This window comes from Pinus tabuliformis, chromosome 6 (assembly GCF_031772625.1).
Source record: "Pinus tabuliformis cultivar Carrire ecotype Pingquan chromosome 6, CPIR1, whole genome shotgun sequence".
NCBI classification, from domain to species: domain Eukaryota; kingdom Viridiplantae; phylum Streptophyta; class Pinopsida; order Pinales; family Pinaceae; genus Pinus; species Pinus tabuliformis.
In genome coordinates, this window is record NC_142292.1 from 62,207,295 (window position 1) to 62,232,842 (window position 25,548).

Below are 25,548 nucleotides of genomic sequence, written 5' to 3' on the forward strand. Positions count from 1 at the left end.
CACGGGCCCCGTCCCTAACCATCCGCCGCCTTACTCGTGCCGCCAACCGTTAGATCTGGCGCGCCCAAGATCTACGGTGGGCGGGCCTTTTTGTACGCCGATGTGCCGAGGGTTAACGCCCGGGAGATGGGCGGTTTTCCCGTCGTACTCCCGCCACGCGTCACCCTCTCGACTGTGGCGGAGCCCCCTCCTCCAAAACCACCTGCGCACAAAAGCGGTGTGCCCGAAACCGAATACCGCCTTCCCCCCTCCTGCGTCAGCGCCACGTCATGCTGACGTCACCATGCCGCGTCGGCCTCCTGCCGCCGTGTCCTTGCCATATCCCTGCCACGTCACCTCCTCCACCGTACTGCCACGTCACCTGCCGTACTGTTGACGTCACCCTGCCACGTCACCGCCGTACTGGGACCCATCGCTGACGTCATCGTCAAAAAGCGCGAAAGGCGCAAATCGCAGCCTAGGAAGCCCGGAATCAAAATCTGAGGCAGTTTTTCATGCGCGCATGGCTACGGGAAATAGGCCAAAATGGAAATCCCTTTCGTAGCTCGGCTTCAGCAGGCCCGAAAGGCGCAGAATGACATGAATTTCTTTGCGCAGCATTCAGAAAGGGGCAAACACAGTTTTAAAAGCAAACAGAGGGCCGAACAGTAGCCATGAAAGGTCGATGCAACGGTTCAAAGAGTATCAAAAGTGAGAAAGGCGCACATTCAGTGCCAAAGCATATCAAGGAAGCGGCAAAGAGTATCAGTCGAATGTTTTAAATGAAAACCTTTATTCCCAATGCAGGTGGACATTGAATGACCTCCAACAAAGTCAAAGAAAGCAGTAAAGGCCACTCAAGGCTCTCCCATCACAGTTAATGCTCCTCAGAACCACTCAAGAGCATGGATCAAAACCCAAAGCACAGTTATGGCTAAGTGATCAGCACAGAGCCATAAAGACAACACATTAAACTCCTTTTTGTACAGCTGCCCCAGCGCAGCTCGAGGATATTTTCCCGCATTTATTTCAGACATGTATTAGGTTAAAGACACTTATTACAGCAGATCTGTCTGAGATCTGATCTTTATAGATATTTTACTTATAAAAACCACCCTAATTCATTGTAAAAAGGGTTGGTTGGTTGTATAGCTCCAAGAGAGACTCGCTTTGTATACCTGATGTTTTACTTAATCAAAGACTGCTGAAAAGCTTGGAGGAATGACTGTGTGCTGTGTATGAATGTTTTGAAGAATTGAATGTGGAATTCTTGTGCTGCAACATGACTCAATAAGTGTTTCTTACCTTTGTTTTCCATTGATGTACCATCCAAAATAGCAGAAAGAATGAATAGTTTAGAATTGGTTTAATTGCCCTCTATGCTCAATTTATGTTGTTTCTATATGTTTTCATCTGAATTAGAAATGAATATGAATTCCCTGTGGCTCATATTTCCCCTAATTCACTCATGTTTGACAGTTATCTAGGGATTCTTTACTACTCCTAGATAGAGCTCATTCACCTTCCCTCTGCTAAGCCGAACGAGAGATTCTTAACTGCCTCTCATTCCTAGCCTTCACTCCATCCTTTAGCTTGAAAAATTGTTTCATGTGCAGCTAGCTTGCTCCATATTCCCTCTTGTGACCAAGAAAATGCACCAGCAGTCCTACTCCTTGACTCCACGCCCAATGGTTCTAAAACTTTCATGCTATCTTTGCCTCTTTACTTGAAAGCATCATCCATCCCACCAAAACTAAAACAAAACCCCTTGTACCCAATAACTAGTCTAAAATCATCATCAACAAAGCTAAATCCTAAAGAGAGAGCCCTCTCTGAATGCTGGTGGGCTAGCACCTGCAGTCCAAAGATTGGTTTGTGGTTACCTCGGCCGTATCCCTCGAGGAGCTAAGGGACAACCTGAGTGATAACACCTGCCACCCCCAACAGGCATATCATTGACATATTATAACAAAATGTTATGTTTGGGGGGGCGGGCCAGCCCCGGCGTGTTAGGATATTCCGACACATAGGATATAGTTAAGTTCAACTTGGTCTAGTGTAGAGTTAGGTATAGAGTTAGGTAAAGTGTGTTTCTTTACCGTTGTACATTTTGTAACTTACAATCCGACGGTCACGATATGTAGTGATACGACGGTTCATTCTCTCCTCGGTATTACCGACACTTGATCCGTGGCTTGACACCCGATTGGTCCATGAATTCTATTTAAAGCGCATGGAGGGTCATTTGTAGGGTAATCCGTGCATGAGAGAAGCTTATGTAAATTTTCATTCTTTGATTAATAAATTGCCTGAAGTGGCCACGTTGGCTCAGGCCGTGGACTGTTTCCCTCTTTGAGGGTTTTAACCACGTCAAAAATACTGGTGTATTGATCTGTGATCTGGTTGTGAGCGGTGTCCTTTTGGTGTTCTTTCTGAGGAACTTACCCTGTAAATTCCTACATGGTATCAGAGCTATTTGAGGGCCGCGTCCGTTGGTGATCCAAATCTGAAGCCGGTAGAACTGCATCCGACTGCCGTTTCCTAGATCTGTTGTTTCTGACTGCTTTCGGGCCGAGAGGACTGCTCTGTTGTGTTTGGAGCATCTGTTCCAGTGAGGAACCCCTTTCGTTTCACGCGAAAAGATTTCCGGTAGCCCTAGCTGCGTCATTTTTAAGATCTAGAGGTATACAGTGTTTATTTGCAGTTTACTGTTATTTTCTCTCTGCTTATTTCGGTTTCGGTTTATTTAGTTTTTTTTTAACCGGATCTATACCTTTCATTTCTGCGTATGCTCTTTGCCCTGCGACTCTGTGCGATCTGGGCAAATCAGAAACAGAAAGGAAGGATTTTTCTCATGTGTATGCTCTTTTCCCTGCACCTTAGTGTGATCTCGGAAAATCAGAAACATTGAGAAAAATGTTTAGTTTTTCGGCTAAAGCTAACTTTGAGCCGCAAGGTTCAATTTTTGAAAATATTTAGTTTTTTGGGTAAAGCTAACTTCGAGCCGTAAGGTTCGTTTTCTTTGCATGTCCGTGTTGGGTTTTTTGTTTTTTGTTTTGTAGGGAAAAAGAGCTTTCTCAAAGCAAGCACGCAACCCAAAGCCCCCCCCCCCTCTCTCTCTCTCTCTCTCTCTCTCAAATTTTTTGTATAGATCAATTGGTTCAAAGCTATTTTAAGAGAGTAGAGGTCTTGGGTTCAAGTCTCCATTTTGTGGGGGCGGACTTTTTCATTCCCGCACTTCGTCGGCAACTTCAACAACTTTTTTTCAAAAAGCCATAACTTCTTCATCCGGAAGCCTTTTTCAGAGCCGTTTTTTTTAAACCAGCCTAATTTTTCGAGATCTATCCATTGGAACACTTACTTTCAGCATCTTCAGCTTCAGTTTCTGTTGAAATGGAGATTCAATACCAAGTTACCCTTGACAGCACCAACTACTTCCAATGGTTGTCCTACATGGAGGATTTACTTAGAAGTAAAGGTCTCTACCGAATAGCCACAGGCCAAGAAAAGAAACCGAAAGATGAAGACAAGGCTGCTAAATGGGAAAATAGACAAGATCAAGCACGTGGTTTGATAGGGATGTCTATTTCTCCAGATCTTAGATTCCATATTGCAGAACTTGAAACTCCTCAGGAAGCAATGGAACAAATCAATAAAGTTTTTGGGATTAAAAATGAAATTAGAGCCCATCAACTTGAAAATGAGTTGCTTACATTGGACCCTAATAATTTTTCTTGCATTGAAGATTTCTTGTCTAAGTTCAAGACCCTTAGATATCTTTTGGAAGGTGTTAAGGTTAAGAAAGAAGATAGTAACCTTATTTATTCCATCCTTACTAAGTTGGGACCAGCCTACTCTGTATTTGTTTCCACCTTCCATTCTACAAGAGAAGCCTTCATTTCTCAAGGAAAAGACTACAAGCCCCCTTCCTTTGACTCTTTTTGTGATTCTTTAATAAGAGAACAAGAAAAACTCTTACACCTTGGTCTCCTTAATCTTGGAAACTCTTCCAAGAAAGCGTTAGCCACTCAGCAGCAACCAAATTCAAAGAATCCTAAAAAGTCATATCCTAAAAGGAATGATCCTAAACCAAACAAGGGTCCTAAGCAATTTCAGCCCCAAAATGAAAAATCATTTCAACAAAATGATAAGACAAATAAAAACAAAGGGAAGAAGACTGATAGACATTGCAATTTTTGTAATCGAGATGGCCACTTAGAATCAAAATGCTTTAAGAAGATGGAAGCCTTGGAAGCAGCAATGAAGAAGCATAACATCCATTTGGGGCAATCTTCAACTTCAACTTCATCTTCAGGAATGGCACTTTCTGCATGTGGTTGTCAAGCATCTCGGTCTGGCTATGCATTAAATGTATCTTCTTCTTCTCATTCTCATGAGTGGCTCATTGATTCTGGAGCTTCTTATCACATGGCCAAAAACAAAGCCATGTTTTCTTCTTTAAATGATTGTAACACCAAAAATATATATGTTGGTGATGATAGATCTCTTAATGTTGTAGGGACTGGAACTGTTCATCTAGACAATGGTCAGTTTAATGATGTATTATGTGTTCCAACCTTATCCTGCAACCTTCTATCTGTATATCAGATAACTCATTCAGGTGAAGGTAAAATCGTTGAATTTTCACCTCATGATGTTGTAATCAAGGACTTAAAAGATCCTAAACAGATTTTGGCTACTGGCATTGTTGATGATTCTACAAGGTTGTATAAGTTTCACAACTTTGGGTCATCAAATCTTCCCTCAGTATTTGTTGCTCATAACGATGAAGTGAGCAAACTTTGGCATGAGCGATTTGGTCACTTAAACTATCGCTCCCTTCAGCATCTATGTAAAGAAAATATGGTGACAGGTCTTCCTATGGTATCTTGCAGAGATGGTGTTTGTTCCGGATGTGTACTCGGAAAACATCATCGGGACAGTTTTGAAAAACGTGCCTCTTGGCACGCCTCAGCCCCTTTACAGCTTGTGCATAGTGATTTATGTGGTCCACTTCCAGTTGTGTCATTCTCTGGTTGCAAGTATTTCTTAACTTTCATTGATGATTTCTCCAGACGCACTTGGGTATACTTCTTAAAACTCAAGAGTGAAGTATTTAACACTTTTTTGGCCTTCAAGGCCTTTGTTGAAAAACAATCTGGACATCAAATTCTTAAGTTAAGATCTGATAATGGCGGAGAATATGTTAAAAACACATTCATCAACTATTGCACTGAGAATGGAATTCAAATGCAACATACTGTTCCATATACTCCACAACAAAATGGTGTAGCTGAAAGGAAGAATCGCACCTTAAAGGAAATGGCTAATTGTATGCTACAATCTAAAGGACTTGGTCTTAGTTTTTGGGCAGAAGCAATTAACTGTGCAAATTACATAATAAATCGCACTCCTACTAAGGCTTTAAAGAATATCACTCCAGAAGAAGCATGGAGCTCAATCAAACCAGATGTAAGTCACTTTCGTGTTTTTGGAAGTGAAGCGTGGGCCCATATTCCAGATGAAAAGCATAAAGCTTTAGAACCTAAGAGTGAAAAATGTACTTTTGTTGGATATTCTGAAGATGTCAAAGGCTATAGACTTATTCCATTTAAGTCCAAAAATGTTATCATTAGAAGAGATGTAAAATTTGATGAAAATATATCAGCCTGCGAGCCTAGTCCGGCGGATGTGCCACCTCTCCCTATCTCTTCTACCTTTGAAAACATTTCTTCTTCAGATGATGAAAGTGAGGATGACAATCCTCCCCCACCATCTCAGGATCCTCCTTCAGCTCCTGAGCTTCCAAAATGGGTTCGTGCTACTCGAGATGCAGCAGGTGATCTTGCCGGTGATCCTACAGATCAGCGACGCACACGTTCTCAGTTCGAGAGAGCCTCTTCTTTACTGGCTCAAGCTCCAGTAAATTATGATCCTGACACCTTTGCAGAAGCTTCAGGCCATCCAGATTGGGAAGCAGCTATGAATGAAGAATATCATTCATTATTGGCAAATGATACATGGGATCTTGTTCCTTTACCAAAGGGACGAAAACTTGTTAGATGCAAATGGGTTTACAGAACCAAGTATGGACCAGATGGGAAAGTTGATAAACATAAAGCTCGTCTTGTTGCTAAGGGCTTTTCACAGGTTGAAGGCATTGACTACACTGAAACCTTCTCCCCTGTTGCCAAAATGAACTCTATCCGCCTTGTTCTTTCCCTTGCTGCCTCTTTCAAATGGGAAGTCCATCAGATGGATGTTAAATCTACCTTCTTGCATGGGGACTTGCATGAAGAAATCTATATGGAACAACCCATTGGCTTCATACAAACAGACTCCAGCCTTGTTTGTCGACTTAAGAAATCCCTTTATGGTCTCAAGCAAGCTCCTCGGGCTTGGTATGCCAAAATGGATAGCTTTCTTTTAGAATCTGGCTTTTCTAGGTGTCATTCTGACAATACTGTCTACACCAAGAAAGTGGGCAACTCTCTTATCATCCTTGTTCTTTATGTTGATGATCTTATCCTTACTGGTAGTGATCCCAACCTTATAAACCATGTGAAGTCTAGCCTCAAAAGAAAATTTGAAATGACAGACTTAGGACACTTACACTATTTTCTCGGTCTTCAAGTCTTGCAATCCAAGGAGGGTATTTCCCTTTCCCAGTCCAAGTATGCTTGTGATATTCTACGTCATTTTCACATGGAAGACTGTAAGCCAGCCCCTTCTCCCTTTCAGTCTGGAGTCAAACTTTCAGTCACTTGTACTTCTCCTGAAGTTGATGCTACATTATACCGTCAACTTGTAGGAAAACTCTTGTATTTAACCCATACTCGTCCTGACCTTTCCTTTGCTGTTGGCCTTGTTGCTCGGTTCATGCAAAACCCCCGTGAAAGTCATTGGAAAGCAGCTAAAAGAATACTTCGTTATGTTCGAGGTACAGTTCAGTTTGGGATTCATTACAGTGCCGAAGCAGCTCCTCTATTGGTTGGTTTCACTGATTCCGATTGGGCTGGTGACCCTGATGATCGGAAGTCTACTGTCGGTTATGTGTTCACTCTTGGTTCAGGACCTATTACATGGGCTTGCAAGAAACAGGGTGCCATTTCTCTTTCATCAGCAGAAGCAGAGTATCGTGGTGCCGTAGAAGCTAGTAAGGAAGCCTTGTGGCTTCGTCAAATCCTGTCAGAATTTGGCTTTGAGCAGCAGCATCCGACTACACTTTGGTGTGATAATCAAAGTGCCATTCAGCTATGCAAAGATCCAGTCCAACATCAACGCAGCAAACACATTGAACTGCACATGCACTTCATCAGAAAGCTCATTCACGACCATGTTCTTGAAGTGCAATATTGTTCAACAGATGATCAAGTTGCAGACATCTTCACAAAGGCTCTCACAGAGGCGAAGTTCACTAAACTTCGATTTATGGTTGGAGTTCAGGAAGTTGTCACTAAGGGGGGATAGGCTCTAGTGCCTCCTTCCTTCTCCTATTGTGTCATATTTGTAAATCCTTCAATCCTATCCCAAGTTGTTCTTAAGTGGGGATGTTAGGATATTCCGACACATAGGATATAGTTAAGTTCAACTTGGTCTAGTGTAGAGTAAGGTATAGAGTTAGGTAAAGTGTGTTTCTTTACCGTTGTACATTTTGTAACTTACAATCCGACGGTCACGATATGTAGTGATCCGACGGTTCATTCTCTCCTCGGTATTACCGACACTTGATCTGTGGCTTGACACCCGATTGGTCCATGAATTCTATTTAAAGCGTATGGAGGGTCATTTGTAGGGTAATCCGTGCATGAGAGAAGCTTATGTAAATTTTCATTCTTTGATTAATAAATTGCCTGAAGTGGCCGCGTTGGCTCAGGCCGTGGACTGTTTCCCTCTTTGAGGGTTTTAACCACGTCAAAATACTGGTGTATTGATCTGTGATCTGGTTATGAGCAGTGTCCTTTTGGTGTTCTTTCTGAGGAACTTACCCTGTAAATTCCTACACGGCGGACCCGCCCAACCCCTGAAACCACATATTGGAACTGCACATTATATATAACCAACAACCAAACCGTGAGATATCAACTGCCGATCATGTTGCCATTTAAGTAAAATTGTATGCTATGTATGGGGTGGGCGGGATTTGAACCCTGCCCGCCCCCACGCTATCCGGTATCTGTTTGTTTGAAGGTTGCCTCTATTGTGTCCATAATTTACCTGTTCTTACATCATATCCCAAGTCGAGACATTCAACTTCTGTAATAATAGCAACATAGTCCTTTGCCCCATTTCTTTAGCATTAGATGACCTTCTCTGTTGCTCCAATTTCTACTTAGTGATCAAGTGGAAAACATCTTCAACAACAGTGCAATGGATAGATAAGAGATCATGTTCTTTCTAAGGAGTGTTCCTAAGAAATGATCTATCAAAGAATGATTCTCAATATAGCTCATCAAGGATTTCATAGGGACCCTTTCACGGATAGCTTCTGCAATAATGATCAAGAATCACAAGCTCCCGCTCACTGTATGCATGGTCTCTTTTTGGTAGAATCCCATTATCAAACACTTGGAATATCAAGGATATCTTCATCAAGTCAACAACCTGTGTTGTTGGCGGGAGTGTTCGAGAGATTTTTGGATCCAGTTTGCTTCTTTCTCCATACTTGTATAACTTTCTTCTCTGGCATGGATCTAGCTTGTGTAGGAGCCCAAATCAAGTTACAATGACCAATGTTATGACACTTGAAGCATTCTATGTTGTTCATGAATAAGAATTCATGATTTCTTGCAAAATTGCTTCTTGGAGATTGTCGAGGACCAAAATATTTATCTTTGTGATATGCCCTACAATCTTTTGCCATGTGTCCAAAGTTTGTACAAGCATAACAATAACCAAGAAATAAACTCTGGTACCCGGGAGATGGAGATTTCCTTGATGTACTTCTGAAGTCTTTCTGCTTTGAGATCCTTTGATTATAACCATTGCTTCTTGCATCCTTGACACCATCTGCATTTCTTCTTGGAACAGGACTTCCTTCATTGTTGACTTGACTCTTATCCTTGCCTTTGCTGGAACTGGGAGCATCAACATTTCTTTCTGGCTTCCTCACATCCTTGTTGTTTGAAGCATTATCATTCTTGCTTGAGGATTCTCCTTCATAGCCAAGACATGATTTATCAAATGGGGATCTTTGATGGTTGAGCATGTCATCCAAGGCTTGAGAGCTCTTCAAGATTTTTTCCGTTCCTTCAACCTTTTTCCTAACGGAGACAATTTCTTCTTCCAATCTTTCACAATCATTATTTTTCTTAGCAAGTTGTTTCTCAATCTCTTCCTTGATATAAGTTGCTTCATTTGCTTCTATTTTAAGGGAGATGATATCTTATTTCATTCTGAAAATTTCTTCATTTTCATTAGCTAGACTGCTCTCCATTTCTTCAATTATTCTTGTAGCTTTACATGCTTCAACCTTGAGAAGGTTGAGGTCAGATTTTAGTTTAAAGATTTCTTCATCTTTTGCTTTTAGTTGACATATCATGGTGTTTTTCTCCTTTTCTACTTCATCAACCTGTCCTTCTATGATTGCCAATGCTTCCATTGTCTTCTCAGCTCCTTGTACTAGCTTTCTTGCTTCTTCTAGTTGAGTTTTAAGAGAGGAGACCTCTTCCTTGTATTGACCAATCTCTGCTTCAAGTTTGTTCAAGCTTTTGTGCCTTTGTTCAAGGTGGCTTGACAAGGTATCTTCTCGTTTCTTTGCCTTATCCAATTGATTTGTCATGGATATGACTTCTTCATGATGCTTTCTTTTGTTTTGATGAAATTCCTCCTTAAGCTCGGCAAGCTCTTCATCCCTTTCTTGTACTTGAAGCTTGACAAGGTCAACTTCCTTCCTTGTTTGGTCTTGGTCACCAGCTAGTGCTTTCTTCTTAAGTTCCTCGTTTTCCTTTTTCAAATTGATAATCTCTTCCATGGCAGCCATAAGTTTAGTGAGGAGATCTTCTTCAAAATCTTTTTCATTCTCTTCATCTTCTAGGTCTTCTTTAGCCTTGATGTCATCATTCTTATTTTCAGCTTCCATGATGGGTTCTGGATTTCCTTCTTGCTTTCCATCATCTTCTTGACTAGTGGTCATGGTCAATGCTCCTTTTGAGTGAAGGTCATGAAGTTTGTCCCATATACCCTTTGCTGACGAACACTTTTCTAAATTGTCCTTTATAGAATCTGGTAGCCCATTCAAGATTGCCTTCATCGCTTTTGCATTGTACTCCTTGGATTCTCCATCCATCATGCTATCAGCAAGCACTGATTTCCAGACTTCAATGCCTTGAGTCTTTAAAAAATTCCTCATACTTGCTTCCCATATATCAAATTTTCCATTGAACAATGGAACCTTCACAAATTGATTGATTTCAACTTCAATGATTGAGTGAGACACATCTTTAGGAGGATTGGAGGCTTTTTTTCTTGGCTTCACCATTTGTGTTCTAATTGATCAACCTTCAAGTTGTTAGGCTTTGGGTGAAGGTACTGGCTCTGATTCCAATTGTTGGAAATACTGAGAGGGGGGTGAATCAGTATTCCTTTTCAATTGTTACTTTTACCAGTTAAATCAATTATATTTAGAACACAAAATGAGCAATAGGAATAAATGTTTTATTAATATAGTCTTTACAATGAATCAAGTACAATATATAGGGCTCCAATCCTTGATGAAGACACTGATCTTCAATTCCCCAGGCTCCAACCTGTTGCCAAGAACCAACTTGGTCTTTTGTGAGGCTCCAACCTCTAGGGCACCGACCTTGTGTTTAGAGGCACCAACCCTTCTCTGGTATAGGCTCCGACTTGGTTTCTTGAGGACAACGATCCTCTAGGGCTCCAACCCTATCCTTCAAGGCACCTACCTTGTTTGTTCGAGGCTCCAACCTTCAAGGCACCAACCTTCTAGGCTCCAACCCACTGCTAGAAGGTATCACCATTGCTCTTCATTATACCCAAGCGAAATCTCCAAGTCACATCATGATGACTAATACATCATGGTCTTCAATAGTCTCCACACAACTTCAGTGTGTCTACAATGAACTGCACTAAGCTCTGCACAAAGACAACTCTCTGTTTCAACCCTCTGTCCTAACTGTCACAGTAACTGCTTCAGGAGTAACTGCTTCAAAGGAGTGACTGTTGCAGCTATAGATTGTGTATTCAATTAAAACGACCCTGTCTATGCAGTGTTTTTAATAGATCACGGGTTGCACTTCTACGCATTCATTATGTTGGAATTTCTAAGTCTAATACGTTAGAAACCCTTCATGCACTTTACTGATTTATTCCTACCTACTTGTTCTGTTAATTAACAAGTTATTTACCATGTAAATACTGGAAATAAATACAAGTACATGCTCAACACATTACAAATCATCAATTGAAGGAAATAGAAACAAGCACACAAGTGACACCATGGTTTTTGGACTAATGTCCCCAGAAAAACAAGTGACACCGTGGTTTTTGGACTAATGTCCCCCGAAAAACCCAATGCAGGAAAATCGATGCAGCGATATGAGGGTTTGATTTATTAAGCAGTTTCAGAATACAATCTGGGTGCCAAATTCGGTTCACGCAATAGAGAAAAAACTCGGCAGTAGCACCTCTCTACTCAGAAGCAGATATTCCGGCTGAAACCCCGGATAAACACTCCGGCAGCTCCACAGCTCCAATCTGCCCCACGAAACCCCAGCGTCAGCCTCTCTCTGGCCTAGAGTTAGCCCAGTGTCACTCTGGTTTGGCCTGCGTTAGCCTCTGGAGGCACTACGTCAGTCCTCTGGCCCTCTGCGTCACCCACTCTGGCCCTTTGAGGCATTGCGCAGCTCCTGGCTACTTCTGCGTGAGCCCTGGTTGGCTCTGCATGAACCCTTGGTTGTTTTTGCGTCCCTCTCTCTGGTTACTGTGCTGATCCTCCTGGTGTTATCTCTGCCTCTCAACTTCTGTATTCACTACCCCTTAGCTGCAACTCTGATCACTCTCTCAACTTTCTCAGCAAACCCAGCCCCAGAAAGTCGAAATCTTGATCTCTTGGTGTATTCTCCAAGTGACCCTCAAGCCTCCTCTTATACTTTTCTCGTTGACAAATCAACGGCCGAGATTAAGTCCCTAATCAATGGCTAAGATTAGATCTGGCTTGATCCATGACTTTTGGACCATTCTAACACAGTTTTATATTAATTCACATTAATATTTTAATTTTCCTAAGTTTAGACTTAGGGACTCCATTAAAAATATTAATTATTTTAATATCTCCCAAACTGTTTAGAATCTGCCCAAACCATTTCTGGGTATTGGAGATCTCATGTGCCTTAGCCTCTCCACCAATTTTCGTGGCTAGAGCACATCCGATGCTATCCCAAATCAACACATTCTAGGTCTGATCCTTTCAATGAATAACCCAGTCAATAGAATGCTCGACCTTTGGCTTCCTTCTTCTTCCGCTGGACCTTCAGCTTCCTTCTATGCTCGCTCGATCTTCGGCTTCCTCTTTCGCTCGCTCAACCTTCGGCTTTTCTTTCTTCTATTCCTTCACGTTCACGAGTTGTGAACTGTCCTTCGTCTCAGTGATAGATGCCCGAGCTCAATTCACTTCTCGAGGTGGAGCGTTTAACTTATATATATATGAATCTCATCAATACCCAAAAGACATGTTCATTGGAGGAGAGGCTGACTTGTGTATGGGGTCGCACATTACAAATATATCATAAACCTGTTTATTTACGAACATTCATATTATAATAGATGTCTGGCGGTCCCACATGCCACGTCACTGCTTAAATCGCAATCACAACTTCATAAAACTCCCACAATCGCAACCCTTTGGCTTCACGATATAACATTGTTGATGCCCCTATTTCCGATGGAGCGGATGCGATGTGATATTAAATAGTTGTTAATAAATCCGTCGGGTCCACAATTCTATCGCAATCGACGGTTTTCCATCGTGACATCTCTTCAAGACTTGCGATATGCAACGGATGTGATATTTATTTAGGACGTATTATAATGGTGCAGCGGGTCCACAATAGTATCGCAATCGGGGTTTCAACGTGATAAGGCTTTAAAGCTTGCAATGCAGTGGATGCGATATTTCAATAAAGTTGTTACCATAAAAAGATCAGGTCCATAGTACATATCGCAATCAGCGGATTTCAATGTGGCAAGGCTTTAAAGGGACTTGCGATGTGGCGGATGCGATGTCATATTAAGACATATTGTAATGGGGCTATCAGGTTCGTGTTACCTATTGCAATCGGGGGTTTTGAGTAGTGGCATATAATAGAACCGTCGATAAAGCCGCCGATATGTTTTCTTCGATCCGTTGTGGACTTTAAAGAGTTTCCACGGCTTATTAATCGAATGTTCCTTAGCTCTTTCGATGTCTTAACTCTTCCGATACTCCTTGTACCCGACCTCCCTGTTGAGGAGAAGTTTGTGACTCTCTCTCATCATACTCTTGTGATCTCCGATAGGCCCTCTCCTCTTCGAACTTCACATCCTTCCTAATCACCACTCTCCGTTTATAAGGAATGAAGATCCGATAGGCTTTCGAAGTCTCGCTGTAACCCATAAAGATACCCTTCTCTGCCATGGGTTCCAGCTTCGTCCTCTGCTCCTTAGGGATATAAGAATATGTGAGACATCCAAAGATACGAAGATGTCCCACATGAGGCTTCTCTCCAGTGAAAGCCTCCTCCGGAGTCATATTCCCCAATACTCTGTGAGGACTCTTGTTCTGAAGATAAACAGCAGTATTGCAGGCCTCAGCCCACAAAAACAAAGGCAACCCCTAATCATGAATCATCGCTCTAGCAGCCCCAACAATAGCTCTGTTCTTCCTTTCAAACACCCCATTCTGCTAGGGGGTTGTAAGGAACCGTGAACTCTCTCCTAATGCCCTCCTGTGCACAAAAGTCAGAAAACCCACCATCGGTGTACTCACCACCATTGTCTGACCTCAAGACCTGAATCTTCCTACCTGTCTACTTTTCCACAAGAGCTTTGAAATCTTTAAAGCTACTGAAGACCTCACCCTTAGTCTTTAGGAAATATATCCAAGTCCTCCTAGAGTAGTCATCAATGAATATAACATAATACTCATAACCACCCAAAGACACATGAGACATACGACCACTAACATCAGTATGAATCAAGTCTAGTATACCTGTAGATCTGTTGTCGCTCGCTAGGAATGGTAACTTGGTGTACTTGCCCAAAGCACACCCTCTGCAGACCTCATAATGCTCGACACTGAAATCAGGAACTCCAATAGTGATCTCCCTCAGTACTCTCAAAGCTCCATGATGCATATGCGCCATCCTCCAGTGCCATAACTCGCACAAGTCTCTACTGCTGGTGGTACTAGTGTGAGTGCTACCAGATGTGCTACTCACCAATGCTCTTGTCAACTGAAAACTGAACCTGTATAGTTTCCCAGAGTAGACTCCAATCACTTTGGCCGAAGTGATGGAAGCTCCCCTGGGATGCATCAATACCTGCCCTCCTGAGAAAGTGACATCAAACCCCTTCTCCTCCATAGCAGACACTAAAATCAAGTTCTTCTTCATCCCTGGAACATACAAAACATCCATGACCTTCAAAGAAGGCAAAGACTCCCTCTCAAAGGTGACAATCCCCACACCAACAGCTCTCACAGTGTGGTCATCTCCTAGTACAATCTCAATATCGAGCGCCCTCTCTGCAAGCTCTGAAAAGAACTCTCGTGCACCTATCATATGGCAGGAAGCCCCGCTGTCTATGTACCACACATCGGATGATGTACTCCTACTAGATGTAGGAATAATAAATGTAAAGTCCTAGTCAAACTGTGAAGCAAACTGCTTCACCTCTGCTGAAGCTGCAGTACCCGTTTTCCCCTTGTTCTTCCTCTCAAGACACATAGCTGCATAGTGTCCCATCTTCTGACATGCCCAACATTTGACTTTGGACATATCCATATCTTTCTTCTTCTTCTTCTTCTCCTTTCCCTTAGCCCCATCTGATGAGGCCCCTTTCTTGGCCTTCCCTTTGTTCTTCCCCCTGGCTATCAAGGCTACATCCTCCTCATCTGCTATCTTCACCCCACCACTGTCAGTGTTCCATATCTCATGTTGCACACAATCATCCCAGAATCTGTCTCAATTGGGAAGATTCTCCCTAGAGGTAACAGCATCTTCAAAGACCTTCCAAGACTTAGGAATTCCCGCTACAGCTATCTTGACTAACTCTTAGGAAGCCTCACCAATAGCAGTCAAATCATCACGTACCTATTTGACCATGCCAAGATAATGAACTACACTTTCAGCGTTTGTCATCCTGATGTTCTTCAATTGTTCTTTGAGTACCATCTTCCTGCTCTCATTGGTACTCTGATAGAGAGTGGTTAGAGTTGTCCACATCTGATATGCATATGTGTTTCCTCTCACCTGAGGAACCACATGATCCTTCAGACTGTCCATCAAAATCCTTTTTGCCTTTGCATTATTTTTTTGAATTCAGCAAGTTCATCTGCAGTAGTAGGAGGTACAACCACTTGTTGTATTATGTCCCAAACTATTGCCTCCTCAAACACTGTCTGAATTCTGTCTTTCCAAACGGCATAGTTAGATATCCCATCCAGTCTGTCCTCTATCCTTAAGAACATGGCCATGATTGCTGTCCAAAATTTACAAAACCAAGAAAATGGAGAAATGAACTTTCCAGCACACCTTGTTGTCCCAAAATATCAGTTTGTTGTCCAAACTGAGTTTGTTGTCCAAAAATTCAGTTTGTTGTCCAAACCACTATTTGTTGTCCCAAACTATTGTCTGTTGTTCAAACTGCAATTTTCAGCGTGTAGATCTGATACCATGTTGAAATTTGATGACTAAAAAAAGTTTCCTGCAATCCCAACCTGGTTTTAATTTCACCTTATCACTCCCATTCAGTTAAATGCCCTTTCCCATAAACATACATTCAACATATAAAATTCTGGAAATGAAATTTTCAGGTTAAAACACATGGGACTGTCAACACATGCCGAAAATAAATATGGACATAACCAGACCAGCAACACACATAAAAATACACACAGATTTTTGGTCAACTTAGACCCAGGCAAAACCCCTTTAATCTTCTCCCTAGAAAACCTGTTAGAGATCTCTTCAAATTTATTTATCTTTCAAGTTGAGGAAAAATACATTTGCAGACAAAACAAAACAGCGAAATACAACTTATCTTTTTAGCCCAAAACTCCTTGACAATCATGCCCACTTGAAGCTGAAAATATGTACTGTATGGATACGGTTGTACTGTATGGACTATACGGAATTTTTTTTCAAGAACTTCTCTCGAACGGCGTGCAGCTCACAGCATTCAATGTTGTTCGTATCGTACCTTTTGTTGTCTTCTATGTCTTGATTTCCATGCCCAGCTTTGACCAGAAATCACTCTTTCATCTTGTTGCAACAAATTTCTCTTTCAAAACTTTTCTCCAGCTCTCAGCGTCTTTTTTCCAATTTGCTCATGAAGAATGAATGCAATCTCTCTTTTCTTTTCCCCATTTTGTTTCCCTAAATGAATTTTGAGCATCCCTAAGATCTAATGGCTCATATTCATTTAGATCAAAGGATGAGAATAAATGTGCATTTAATTCTCACTTTCTATCTTTTAACTTACCCATTAAATAAAGTACTCACATTGTACCTTATGTCTAAAGTCACTTTTCAATTTATAATTTAACATTGACTTTACCACTTATAAAGTCACTTTCACTTTATAAAGTCACACTTAGGAAAAGAATTATTTTGGACACTTTTCCCTAGGTAGAGACTAACTCATGGGAAACCACTTGTCCAAGGTACATTAAAAATCAGCGTAAGTTACAAATGCAACTTGTTCACACTAAAGCAAGTGTCTAAGGAGACTTTATGCGACTTCTACATGCCTAGACACTTAGGCCTGTGTAGAAGTACCTGTTGAGCTACAAACATCAACAAATGGAGGGGCCAAGCAGCTTCAAGAGGGAGAAGACAGCCAACAAATTGTAGGACAAATTTTTGAGGGCCGATTTTGCTAGGTTTCATTAGCTATATTTTCTATGTATTTTCAGAAGACCATTTGCCCTAGGAAGGGAGCCCATAATTTCTCTGGAAAAAAAAATTAATGAAGAGAGGTTGGAGGGTTAAAGTAATTGTTCTTCTTGTCTGATTTTTTCTGGGTTATTTTCTGAAATATTTTCTGTTGCTATTTGCTAAGTTAAAGTGCTAGAGAATTTTCTGTTTGTAGTTTTCATATTTTATTTACTGTGGAAAAATTCATTTACTAGGTAAAATTATTTTTTGAGGGTAAAATAACTACACGAGACATTAAATCTCAAATTCGCACTTGAAAAATAACATCGGAGGTCCATATCAGCTACATGCATCACATGCATTGATTAGAAGTACAAGGTAATTTTGATCTAGTACCGTCAATAAGGCATATTATATGTTTCATTTGTTGAAAATCATTTATTTCTATCATCGCACCATCAAAAATACAAGGTAATTTTCTTCCAACAACCTCAATTAGACATATCAAATGCTTCATTTGTTAAATATCATTTATTTCAATCATCATGTGCATTGATTAGAATACAAGGATATTTTGCTTTAGTACGCTCAATAAGGCATATTATTAGGCTTAATTTGTTGACTATCATTTTTTTTAATGCAAGCTTCATTTGCTAAATATCATTTATTTCAATCATCATGTGCATTGATTAGAAGTACAAAGAGATTTTGCTTAGTACGCTCGATAAGGCATATTATAAGCTTCATTTCTTGACTATCATTTATTTTTAATGCAATGAGATATGAGCATACTAGTCTTTCGAATAATCGTATCCCCTTCTGTTCTTCTCTAACAGTATAAAATCGTTCAATGTTTGTCAGGCAAACATTAAAACATTCTAAGTGAGGAAAGATGATATGGTTTAAATTTTGCTCACTCAAAGACTATATGCTTTACATTTTGCTGTAAAGTTTTACAAAGCAAGACAAAAGAAACATTAAAATTAGCTTATCAGCAATCAACAGGAATTGTTGGTTTGCTTATATTGGGATGTTTGCATCCAAAAACTTTAGTAGTCAATAATTAAGTTTCAAATTCTTCACCAACACATGACCTCAGTGGATAAGATAGGTTTCCTCTCACCTTCTTGAATGTCATTGCCATGAATGACTGCAGCAGACAAGAAGTATAGAAGAACCGTGCCAATTAAACTAGATCCTTGTACTACCTGTCTTTACAAGCAAGTAGAACCAGTCAATATTTAAAAAAAATTGCGTATGAAACAGAGCTAATAGCTATATCCATAAAGAGAATGTTTAAAAGGATTGATGCAGTAATATTAATCATCTTTATAGAGAAGAAAGTCACCCACAAAGAGAAAAGTACTTTAAGACTATCACCCACAGAAAGAAAAACCACTTCACAAAAGCTTTGAAGGCAAGTTGTACCCAAAAGACGATATGGAAAATACCTAAAATGCATTCAACCATGGCAACATAGAGTTCCAGATTTTACCGTCATCATACTTCCAATGTTGCAAAGAAGTGAAATAAAATGTGTTCAAATAAAAAAGTCAAATAGGTGAGGAGTGATGCACTGATACTTACAGTGGGAATGGGTAAGAGCAAAGTGCAAATAAATGTCATCAGCACTAGGACTGTGCTCCATGCTATGAACTCGGGCATCCATTTCCTTTTAGCAATTATATGATGTCTGGTGATGATACGAGATCCATCTGGACCTTCTTCGCAAAAATATGAGTAATTGTTGCTGAAAAGGCAAGCCCTAGTAGGTCGTTTTTCCATCAGTATTGTTAAATGTTCTTCCAAGCTGACTGAAGGCAATCTTTCAATAAATCATTCTTTAATCCCCAAAACCTGCATAAATGGCATTTAATATATAGAATCAGTTGCATTATCTTAATCCCCAGTCCAACCAAGAAAATTTAATAGCTCTATATATTCGTATTCAACAGAGAATCTTGAAGCAAGAAAATTAGACTTTAAAATAAACATAAATGCGAATTATTCTATATTTATATTTAATTCATTAATTCTATAGTGCAAGGAGCAATGGAAAACTCATCACATTCACGAATGAATATTTCAAATGCCAAGACATTTACAAAAATCGATTGGAAAGCTAGTCACATTCATGAATCAGCACTTCAAATGCAAAAGATAATTATTTTTTGATTCATGAGAGAACTTGTATGATTTTTTCCCTAATTACAATCACTTACCATCTAATTGCTGATTATGTCAAGTCCGAGAGCTTTTACCTGTGCCCCACGGGCTACTCATCCCCTTGATTTTACCCCAAAAGGTTATTTTAGCTGAAATTCACAGCAATAGTAACGATGGTGCCACTAAAAACCCAATGAAGTCTATCACAAAGGTGGTCCACACGGTAATGAAATCTCTTTTGGTGAATTTCCTTGTTAAAACTCTTATTAATGAATATGTTCTTCTTTCCAATGGGTTGAGATGCTACACGTTGTAAGGTTACCTTGTAAGTATATCCCCCCTTGGAAATTGTGATTTGAGGCCGTCACTAAATGTTGACAAAAGGTTTTTATGTTCACCTTCAAGGAAGATAAGCATGCCATGAAAGTGGTCTTGCGGTGTCCATGGATGTGCCACAATACTCTTGTCATATTGTTGGAATGTGTGAAATTTCCACGAATCATAGCAATTAGAAATTTATCTCCTAAATTATGTAATTTATTTGTCTTATGTTAATTAATAATGACAAATATCGATAAACTCACATTGCAATTCTTCACAAATAAATATGTTGTCGAAAATAAAAATAGTGGAACTAAGAAAATAATGTGCACACACAATGATTTTGACACCGTTGTTTTTGGACAATTGTCCTTGGGAAAACCCCGAAGGTAAAACCAATATAGCAGATAAGGGTTTTACTATTATTCAGTAATTTGAGACATTACAAGTGGTTGCCACAGAATGACAAACCTCCGCCAAATATTGATCTCCACTATCAAAATAATCTGCAGATTCATTGTCTCCCTCTACAACTTGATTTGGCCCTCCCAACCAGCTCGCACTTCTTTTGCCCACTCACACCTCCTGTGAGAAATGTGCACTATTGCTCCAAGAAATTCGTATAGCCTATGGGAACCCTTCCTAGCAAGTCGTTCTTCCTCTTGTAGCTGCTAGACCCACTCACTCTGCCTTTGGTAAATAGATCTGGCAACTAGCAACTGAAATGTGGTCTCTCTTGCAACTCGCACTGGATAAACTAGCTAACTCACACTACTAAATCGGCCTCCTTCTCTACAAATCCAAATGATCTCCTTCCTGCCTTTGGAAACTGGAAATCGTTGTGGAAATTTTCCAAATCTTTGTTGAATACCTCATTGTTGGTATCTCCCTAACTTCAACTGCGTCCTTGCTGAATCACTGCAACTGGGTAAGTTGAACTACTCAAATGTTTTTTGTCTTCTCGAAACTCCATTGACTTGCTCTTATAATCCTCTATTGGGTAACCAATGGCCATGATCACAACTCAATCGATGGCTATGATCATCTTGACCTTGTCAATTAACTTTTCTGGAAGTCTCTAGAGCAAAATTGATTCCACTCAATTAATTTGATTTAATTAACCAATTTTCCTAAGTTAGACTTAGGAAATATTTAATTATTGGCTAATTAATCTAATTGAGGTGTTTCTAAGGCTTTTCTCATGAACATTTTCTGGGTTTTGGAGATCTCGTGTTCCTTAGCCTCTTAGACACCATAAAGACTAGAACACCTATCCACTGCTACCCCAAAAACTAACATTCCCTCTTAGAGAGGAAGGTGTTCTCCACTACTCCCATTTTGTCCTTGAAGAAGACAAACTTTCCCTTACCCAAGGCCTTTGTGATTATATCTGCAATTTGTCGATCTATGGGATCATGCTATAGCCAAACTAATCTACACTACACACAATCTCTCATGAAGTGGTACCATATGTCAATACGCTTTGACCTATCATGAAACATCGAATTCTCAGAGACCCTTATGCAACTTCGATTATCACTGTAGATACTGGTTGACTCCATCCTCTAAACAAACAAACTCACTAGCAGCTTTCGAAGCCAAATAGCTTCGCATATGGCCATGCTAGTTTCCATGTATTTTACGTCTACAGAATTTAGTGCCACAGACTTTTGCTTCCTATTGCACCAAGAGACAACCCTTGATCCTATGTTGAAGCAACACCCTGAAGTGCTTTTATGATCCACTGAACTACCTACTCAGTCTGCATATGTATATCCACATAACTTGACACCATCACATCCAGTATACCTCAAACTATACTTGACTGTGTCAGGCAAGTACCTCAATATATGTCTTAACGTTGTTTAGTACACCCTCTTAGGTTCCTGTTACCCACTATTTTGTGGGTGATATCCCTAGGAGAAATTTTTTCTCCAAGATGGTCCTCGGCAACCAACAACCCCTTGTAGCCACCAACTAGCTCATTGTGCCACTTCTTTGCCACCTGAGCCAGCCATGTGGTCCCTCACCCATCTGCCATGATCATATGTTTGAAGGTGCACCTCCTAAGCCTAAAGGTATGTCTTGTCATTTGGTAATTGAGTATTGTAGTTTGCTTATCATGGACACTTCTGGGCATGGATTAATGGGGAGATTCAGCGAAAAGAATGGGCTAGGTCTGTGCTCTTGTCCCCTAGACCCCTTTTGGATATTAACCTTGGATTCTATTCTTGCTCCCTCATCCTCATATATTACCCCCTTTCCACTAATTATTACCCCTTTCATCATTTCTCCCACCTGGGTCCACAATCCTTTGGTGGGTCCACATATGACTAGTTATCCCCTTCCCCTTGCCCACACCTTGGGTTAGGCTTGGAATGATGCCCCAAAGGTTGATGCAGCTAAAAAAAAAAGTAAAAGCATAATTTGCCACATTCAACAGGAAAATGTACCACAAAATGCAAAATATGGTCGGGATAAACACATTTAGCACGTGGGCAAAGGCCAATACATGAGCTCTACCCCATCATCATGGCCATCACCCTAGTTCCTATAGGTTCTATGAGCGTCCTCCATCATATAGGAACCCATGATTGTCCCAACTCCTAGTGGGAAATGAACTGCCCTACCTTAAAGGGGGGTATCCATTGTTATGTCTCACACATCATACTCTTACCCCTTGAGCCCTGAGCAATCAATTGAAGGAAAATCATAAAAAGGCAAAAGGCATATAAGAAAGGGTGGAAAAATCAAGGTTGGAGCACCTCATGTACCATGATTTCTCCCTCCTATACATTATGTAGAAACCACCTAATAGGATACTTGGTTAACCCCATCTGGAGTTTGGAGACATTAGCACGTACCAAAGCCCATTATAGAAAGGCAAGTCATTATGAAGTCCCCACTTGTGGTCCATGGTTTGAAAGTTATTTTACTCAATTTCCTTGATGACTTGTTGTACTGGAAGGCTAGGGGACGCATTGGATCTTATGGAGGATTGCAAGTGGTCTCCATCTTGGGTTTGGTCTCCCTATACAGGGTCCTAACACTCTAGAGGGCCACATTGGCACATGTAGGGTGTGTGTTGAGAGCCATGGGCCTCCACAATAGTAGAAAACACTCCATGGATCCCCATAGATGTTTAGAGATTGGCTACAGGCATATTCGACTCCTTTGGAGACCCATGAGGTTATTATTGTGCCCCCCACACTCACGTGGAGCACCACAGGTTTATTCTTTGGAGAACAAGGGGCCAACCCCTTATCCATCACTTTTGAGGGTCCTATTCTTCATTACGGCACCTATGGACTTCATCAGGCCTCTTGGAAGGCCCTACGACATGTATTGTTTATCATTTGACCTCTTAAGAGGCTTATTATTTCATTTATGAGCTAGTTTGGTGGGCTTGTCACCAAAAGTTAGGTTATTAGCACATTATTTTATTTTTGGGGCTTATGTAGGCCTAAGACTAATTCAAACTCCTCATTAGTGTATAAATACAAGTGAGATGAGTTCATTTTCTCGTCATCACTTTGGATTGGATCTCTCTTCTCTTCTGAGAATTTCACACTTTTTTCTGGGATGAAGAATTGGAGCTGAATTTTGATGTTTGGATTGGAGTATTTTCTCTTGGAGTTTCTTTATTGTCAAATTGTTGCTGGTTGGATATTTTATTAGATGAAAGTACACACTTTTAATGTTATTCTTGTTTTATTTTTGTCATATGCATTGAATGGAAAATCGTTATAATAGGGCTAATTGTTGCATTGTTGCATTGCAAATTTGTGGAAATTTTGTTTCTATATAGCATCTCTCAATGTTTAGGCCATGTATGTGAACGAAATATCCTAGGGATAATTCCATAGGGGAATTTATCTTGATAAGCCATCTCTTTTGCCAAGCGAAGTATAAAGCTTCGAGGTCTCTTCCTCTTGCCCTAAGGCTAAGCGAAGTAGTCCTTGATGCCTCCTTGACCGAAATACAAGTTCCTTTCTCATTATTCTCCTAGAATCCATTCACCCTAAGGGATAAAGGCACTAGTCCTCCAATAGGTGATCACTCAAAGAATACTTTTCTTCACTTTTCCCTCTCTCTAAGTTGAGTCACCTAGGGCATCGTTTTCCCGACAAAATAGCCCAAGAAAAAGTTTTATCTCCTCGCCTCTACTGCGCTGGTGTGTCATTAAGGCCTCCTCCAATTTTGAAGCCATTCCGACCGTGGAATTGTGAGATAACCCAAGCCCTAGCTCTCAGATCAAACCTTCCCCTGGTGTTCCCTAGGCTAGTGCCTCGTATGATCAATTTAACACCTTTAAGTGGAAATTCTTGCTTTGATCCTTTCCCCTTCCTTTTCTTGGTTAAGAACATCATTGGTTGCTAGATTCTCCCCCCTTAACCTAGGATGGGTCCACTTAGTCCCATGTGGTCCCACACTTTTGAAAAGTCAAATCTTCAAGAACCATTCAGGAAGTCAAGTCTAATAAGGATTTTAGGATTGGTAAACTCCCTTACAAAGCATATTCCTCTAACCTAACCCTCAAATCCTCGCCTCCTTATCCTAGAAACATGTGTACCTTGCTTAACAAGCATGTAAGCTATATTCTTAACCCCCTTCTAGGGAAAGGATCACTAAGGTCACTTCACATCCATTGGTTGATTCATCCTTCACAAGTAACTTTATATATACCGAGTTTCCTCCCATCGATGAAAGTCCGTAAAAAGTAAGGAGTCTTAGCTGAGGTGACAGTGAGCTAAGCCTCCATCGTTTCCCTTTGATCTAGCAGTTGTCTCTTTAGGAGTCCCTTTCATGCCCCTTGTTAGTTTGAGTGGTAACAGTGCCACCATCAAAAAAATTGAGAGTGTTAACCGCAAAACAAATGTCTAGCCTTGTGTTGACCAGATACATGAGTGAACCGATGAGCTGCCTATACAAGGTTGGGTCAACATCTACGTCCTTTGAAGCATCGATCTTCCTCCAATTGATAATCATAGGCATGGACATGGGTTTGCAGTCTTGCATCCTGAACCTCTTTAAAATCTCCATACTGTATCTCTCGTGCCCAAGGAAGATCTCCCCATCTGTCTTGTTGTATCGGTTTCTCGAAGGCAGTTCTTGGCTGCGAAACTGTGCCAAGAAACCAACTTGACCAAACTTTAGGTTCAAGTTGGCCCTCGAACCAGAGGGGGCTCCCTCAAGTGTTACGAGGTTTTTTTTAACGTTGTTCACTACCAAGGGAAAACAACCTATGAAGCACAACGACCAGATCTATGATTTGTGTAAGTGGTTGTTGACGAGTATCCAATCTCTGCTCAGAAATAAAGCCCTCCCTTGCTGAAACTTGATCAAAATGCAAATGTCCAACTTTGATAGAATAACATAACTTTAGAGAGTTGGTAGAGGAATATAAGAGAATATATTATAATTAAGCATTCATATTGAATACTTAATCAATCAGATATAGTAGATGCATGTAGAATAATTCTACAACCAAACAAATATATATTCAAGAGATGACAAAAGGCAATAATTAAATGATGCAAAGGAGTTGTTTTAAACAGACTGTTCAATTAGCTAGTCTGCATAATGATGATAACCTTGTAGTGGGCTATCAGGGAGGTTGATACTCAAACCTATCATTGCCCTAGCTCCTATGTTACCTTGAACATATGCATAAACAAATTATGAAATCACAAGGAAAGACATACATGAGAAACAAATTTTGTCATGAAACTAAAGCCAAAATACTTCAATTAAAAATTCTGCAATAGAAGTCTTTTAAAAAATGGCAGAATTTTGGCATCAAAAGCCAACCCTTTTACATTGAAATTGAAACAATATATAGGAAAACTAAATCTTACAATTGTTACCTAACCTCTAGGAATCAAATACTTGAAAACAAACTAAAAATAAAATAATCACTAGCTTGTTACAGAAAATCTGAAACAATCCCCTTGAAATTGGGATTTTACGTTGTTAATTCTTCATG

The 25,548-nt window shown here is 40.4% G+C and overlaps 1 protein-coding gene across 4 annotated transcripts in view; it reads right to left on the reverse strand.

The window, feature by feature from the left end:
* The window catches only part of LOC149257231 (uncharacterized), a 40,103-nt gene that overhangs the window by 13,143 nt on the left and 1,412 nt on the right, over positions 1–25,548 (reverse strand). For 2 of the 4 annotated variants that reach the window (XM_089413818.1, XM_089413816.1), the window contains exons 2-3: positions 18,663–18,932; positions 18,199–18,283 (exon numbers count right to left, since the gene is read on the reverse strand). In XM_089413818.1, the coding sequence (XP_089269944.1) occupies positions 18,199–18,283; positions 18,663–18,860 (283 nt within the window). In that variant the 5' untranslated portion in view covers positions 18,861–18,932. Of the gene's footprint in view, positions 1–18,198; positions 18,288–18,662; positions 18,933–25,548 lie in introns of those variants that run through there. The other 2 variants (XM_089413820.1, XM_089413823.1) reach the window with 2 other exon arrangements.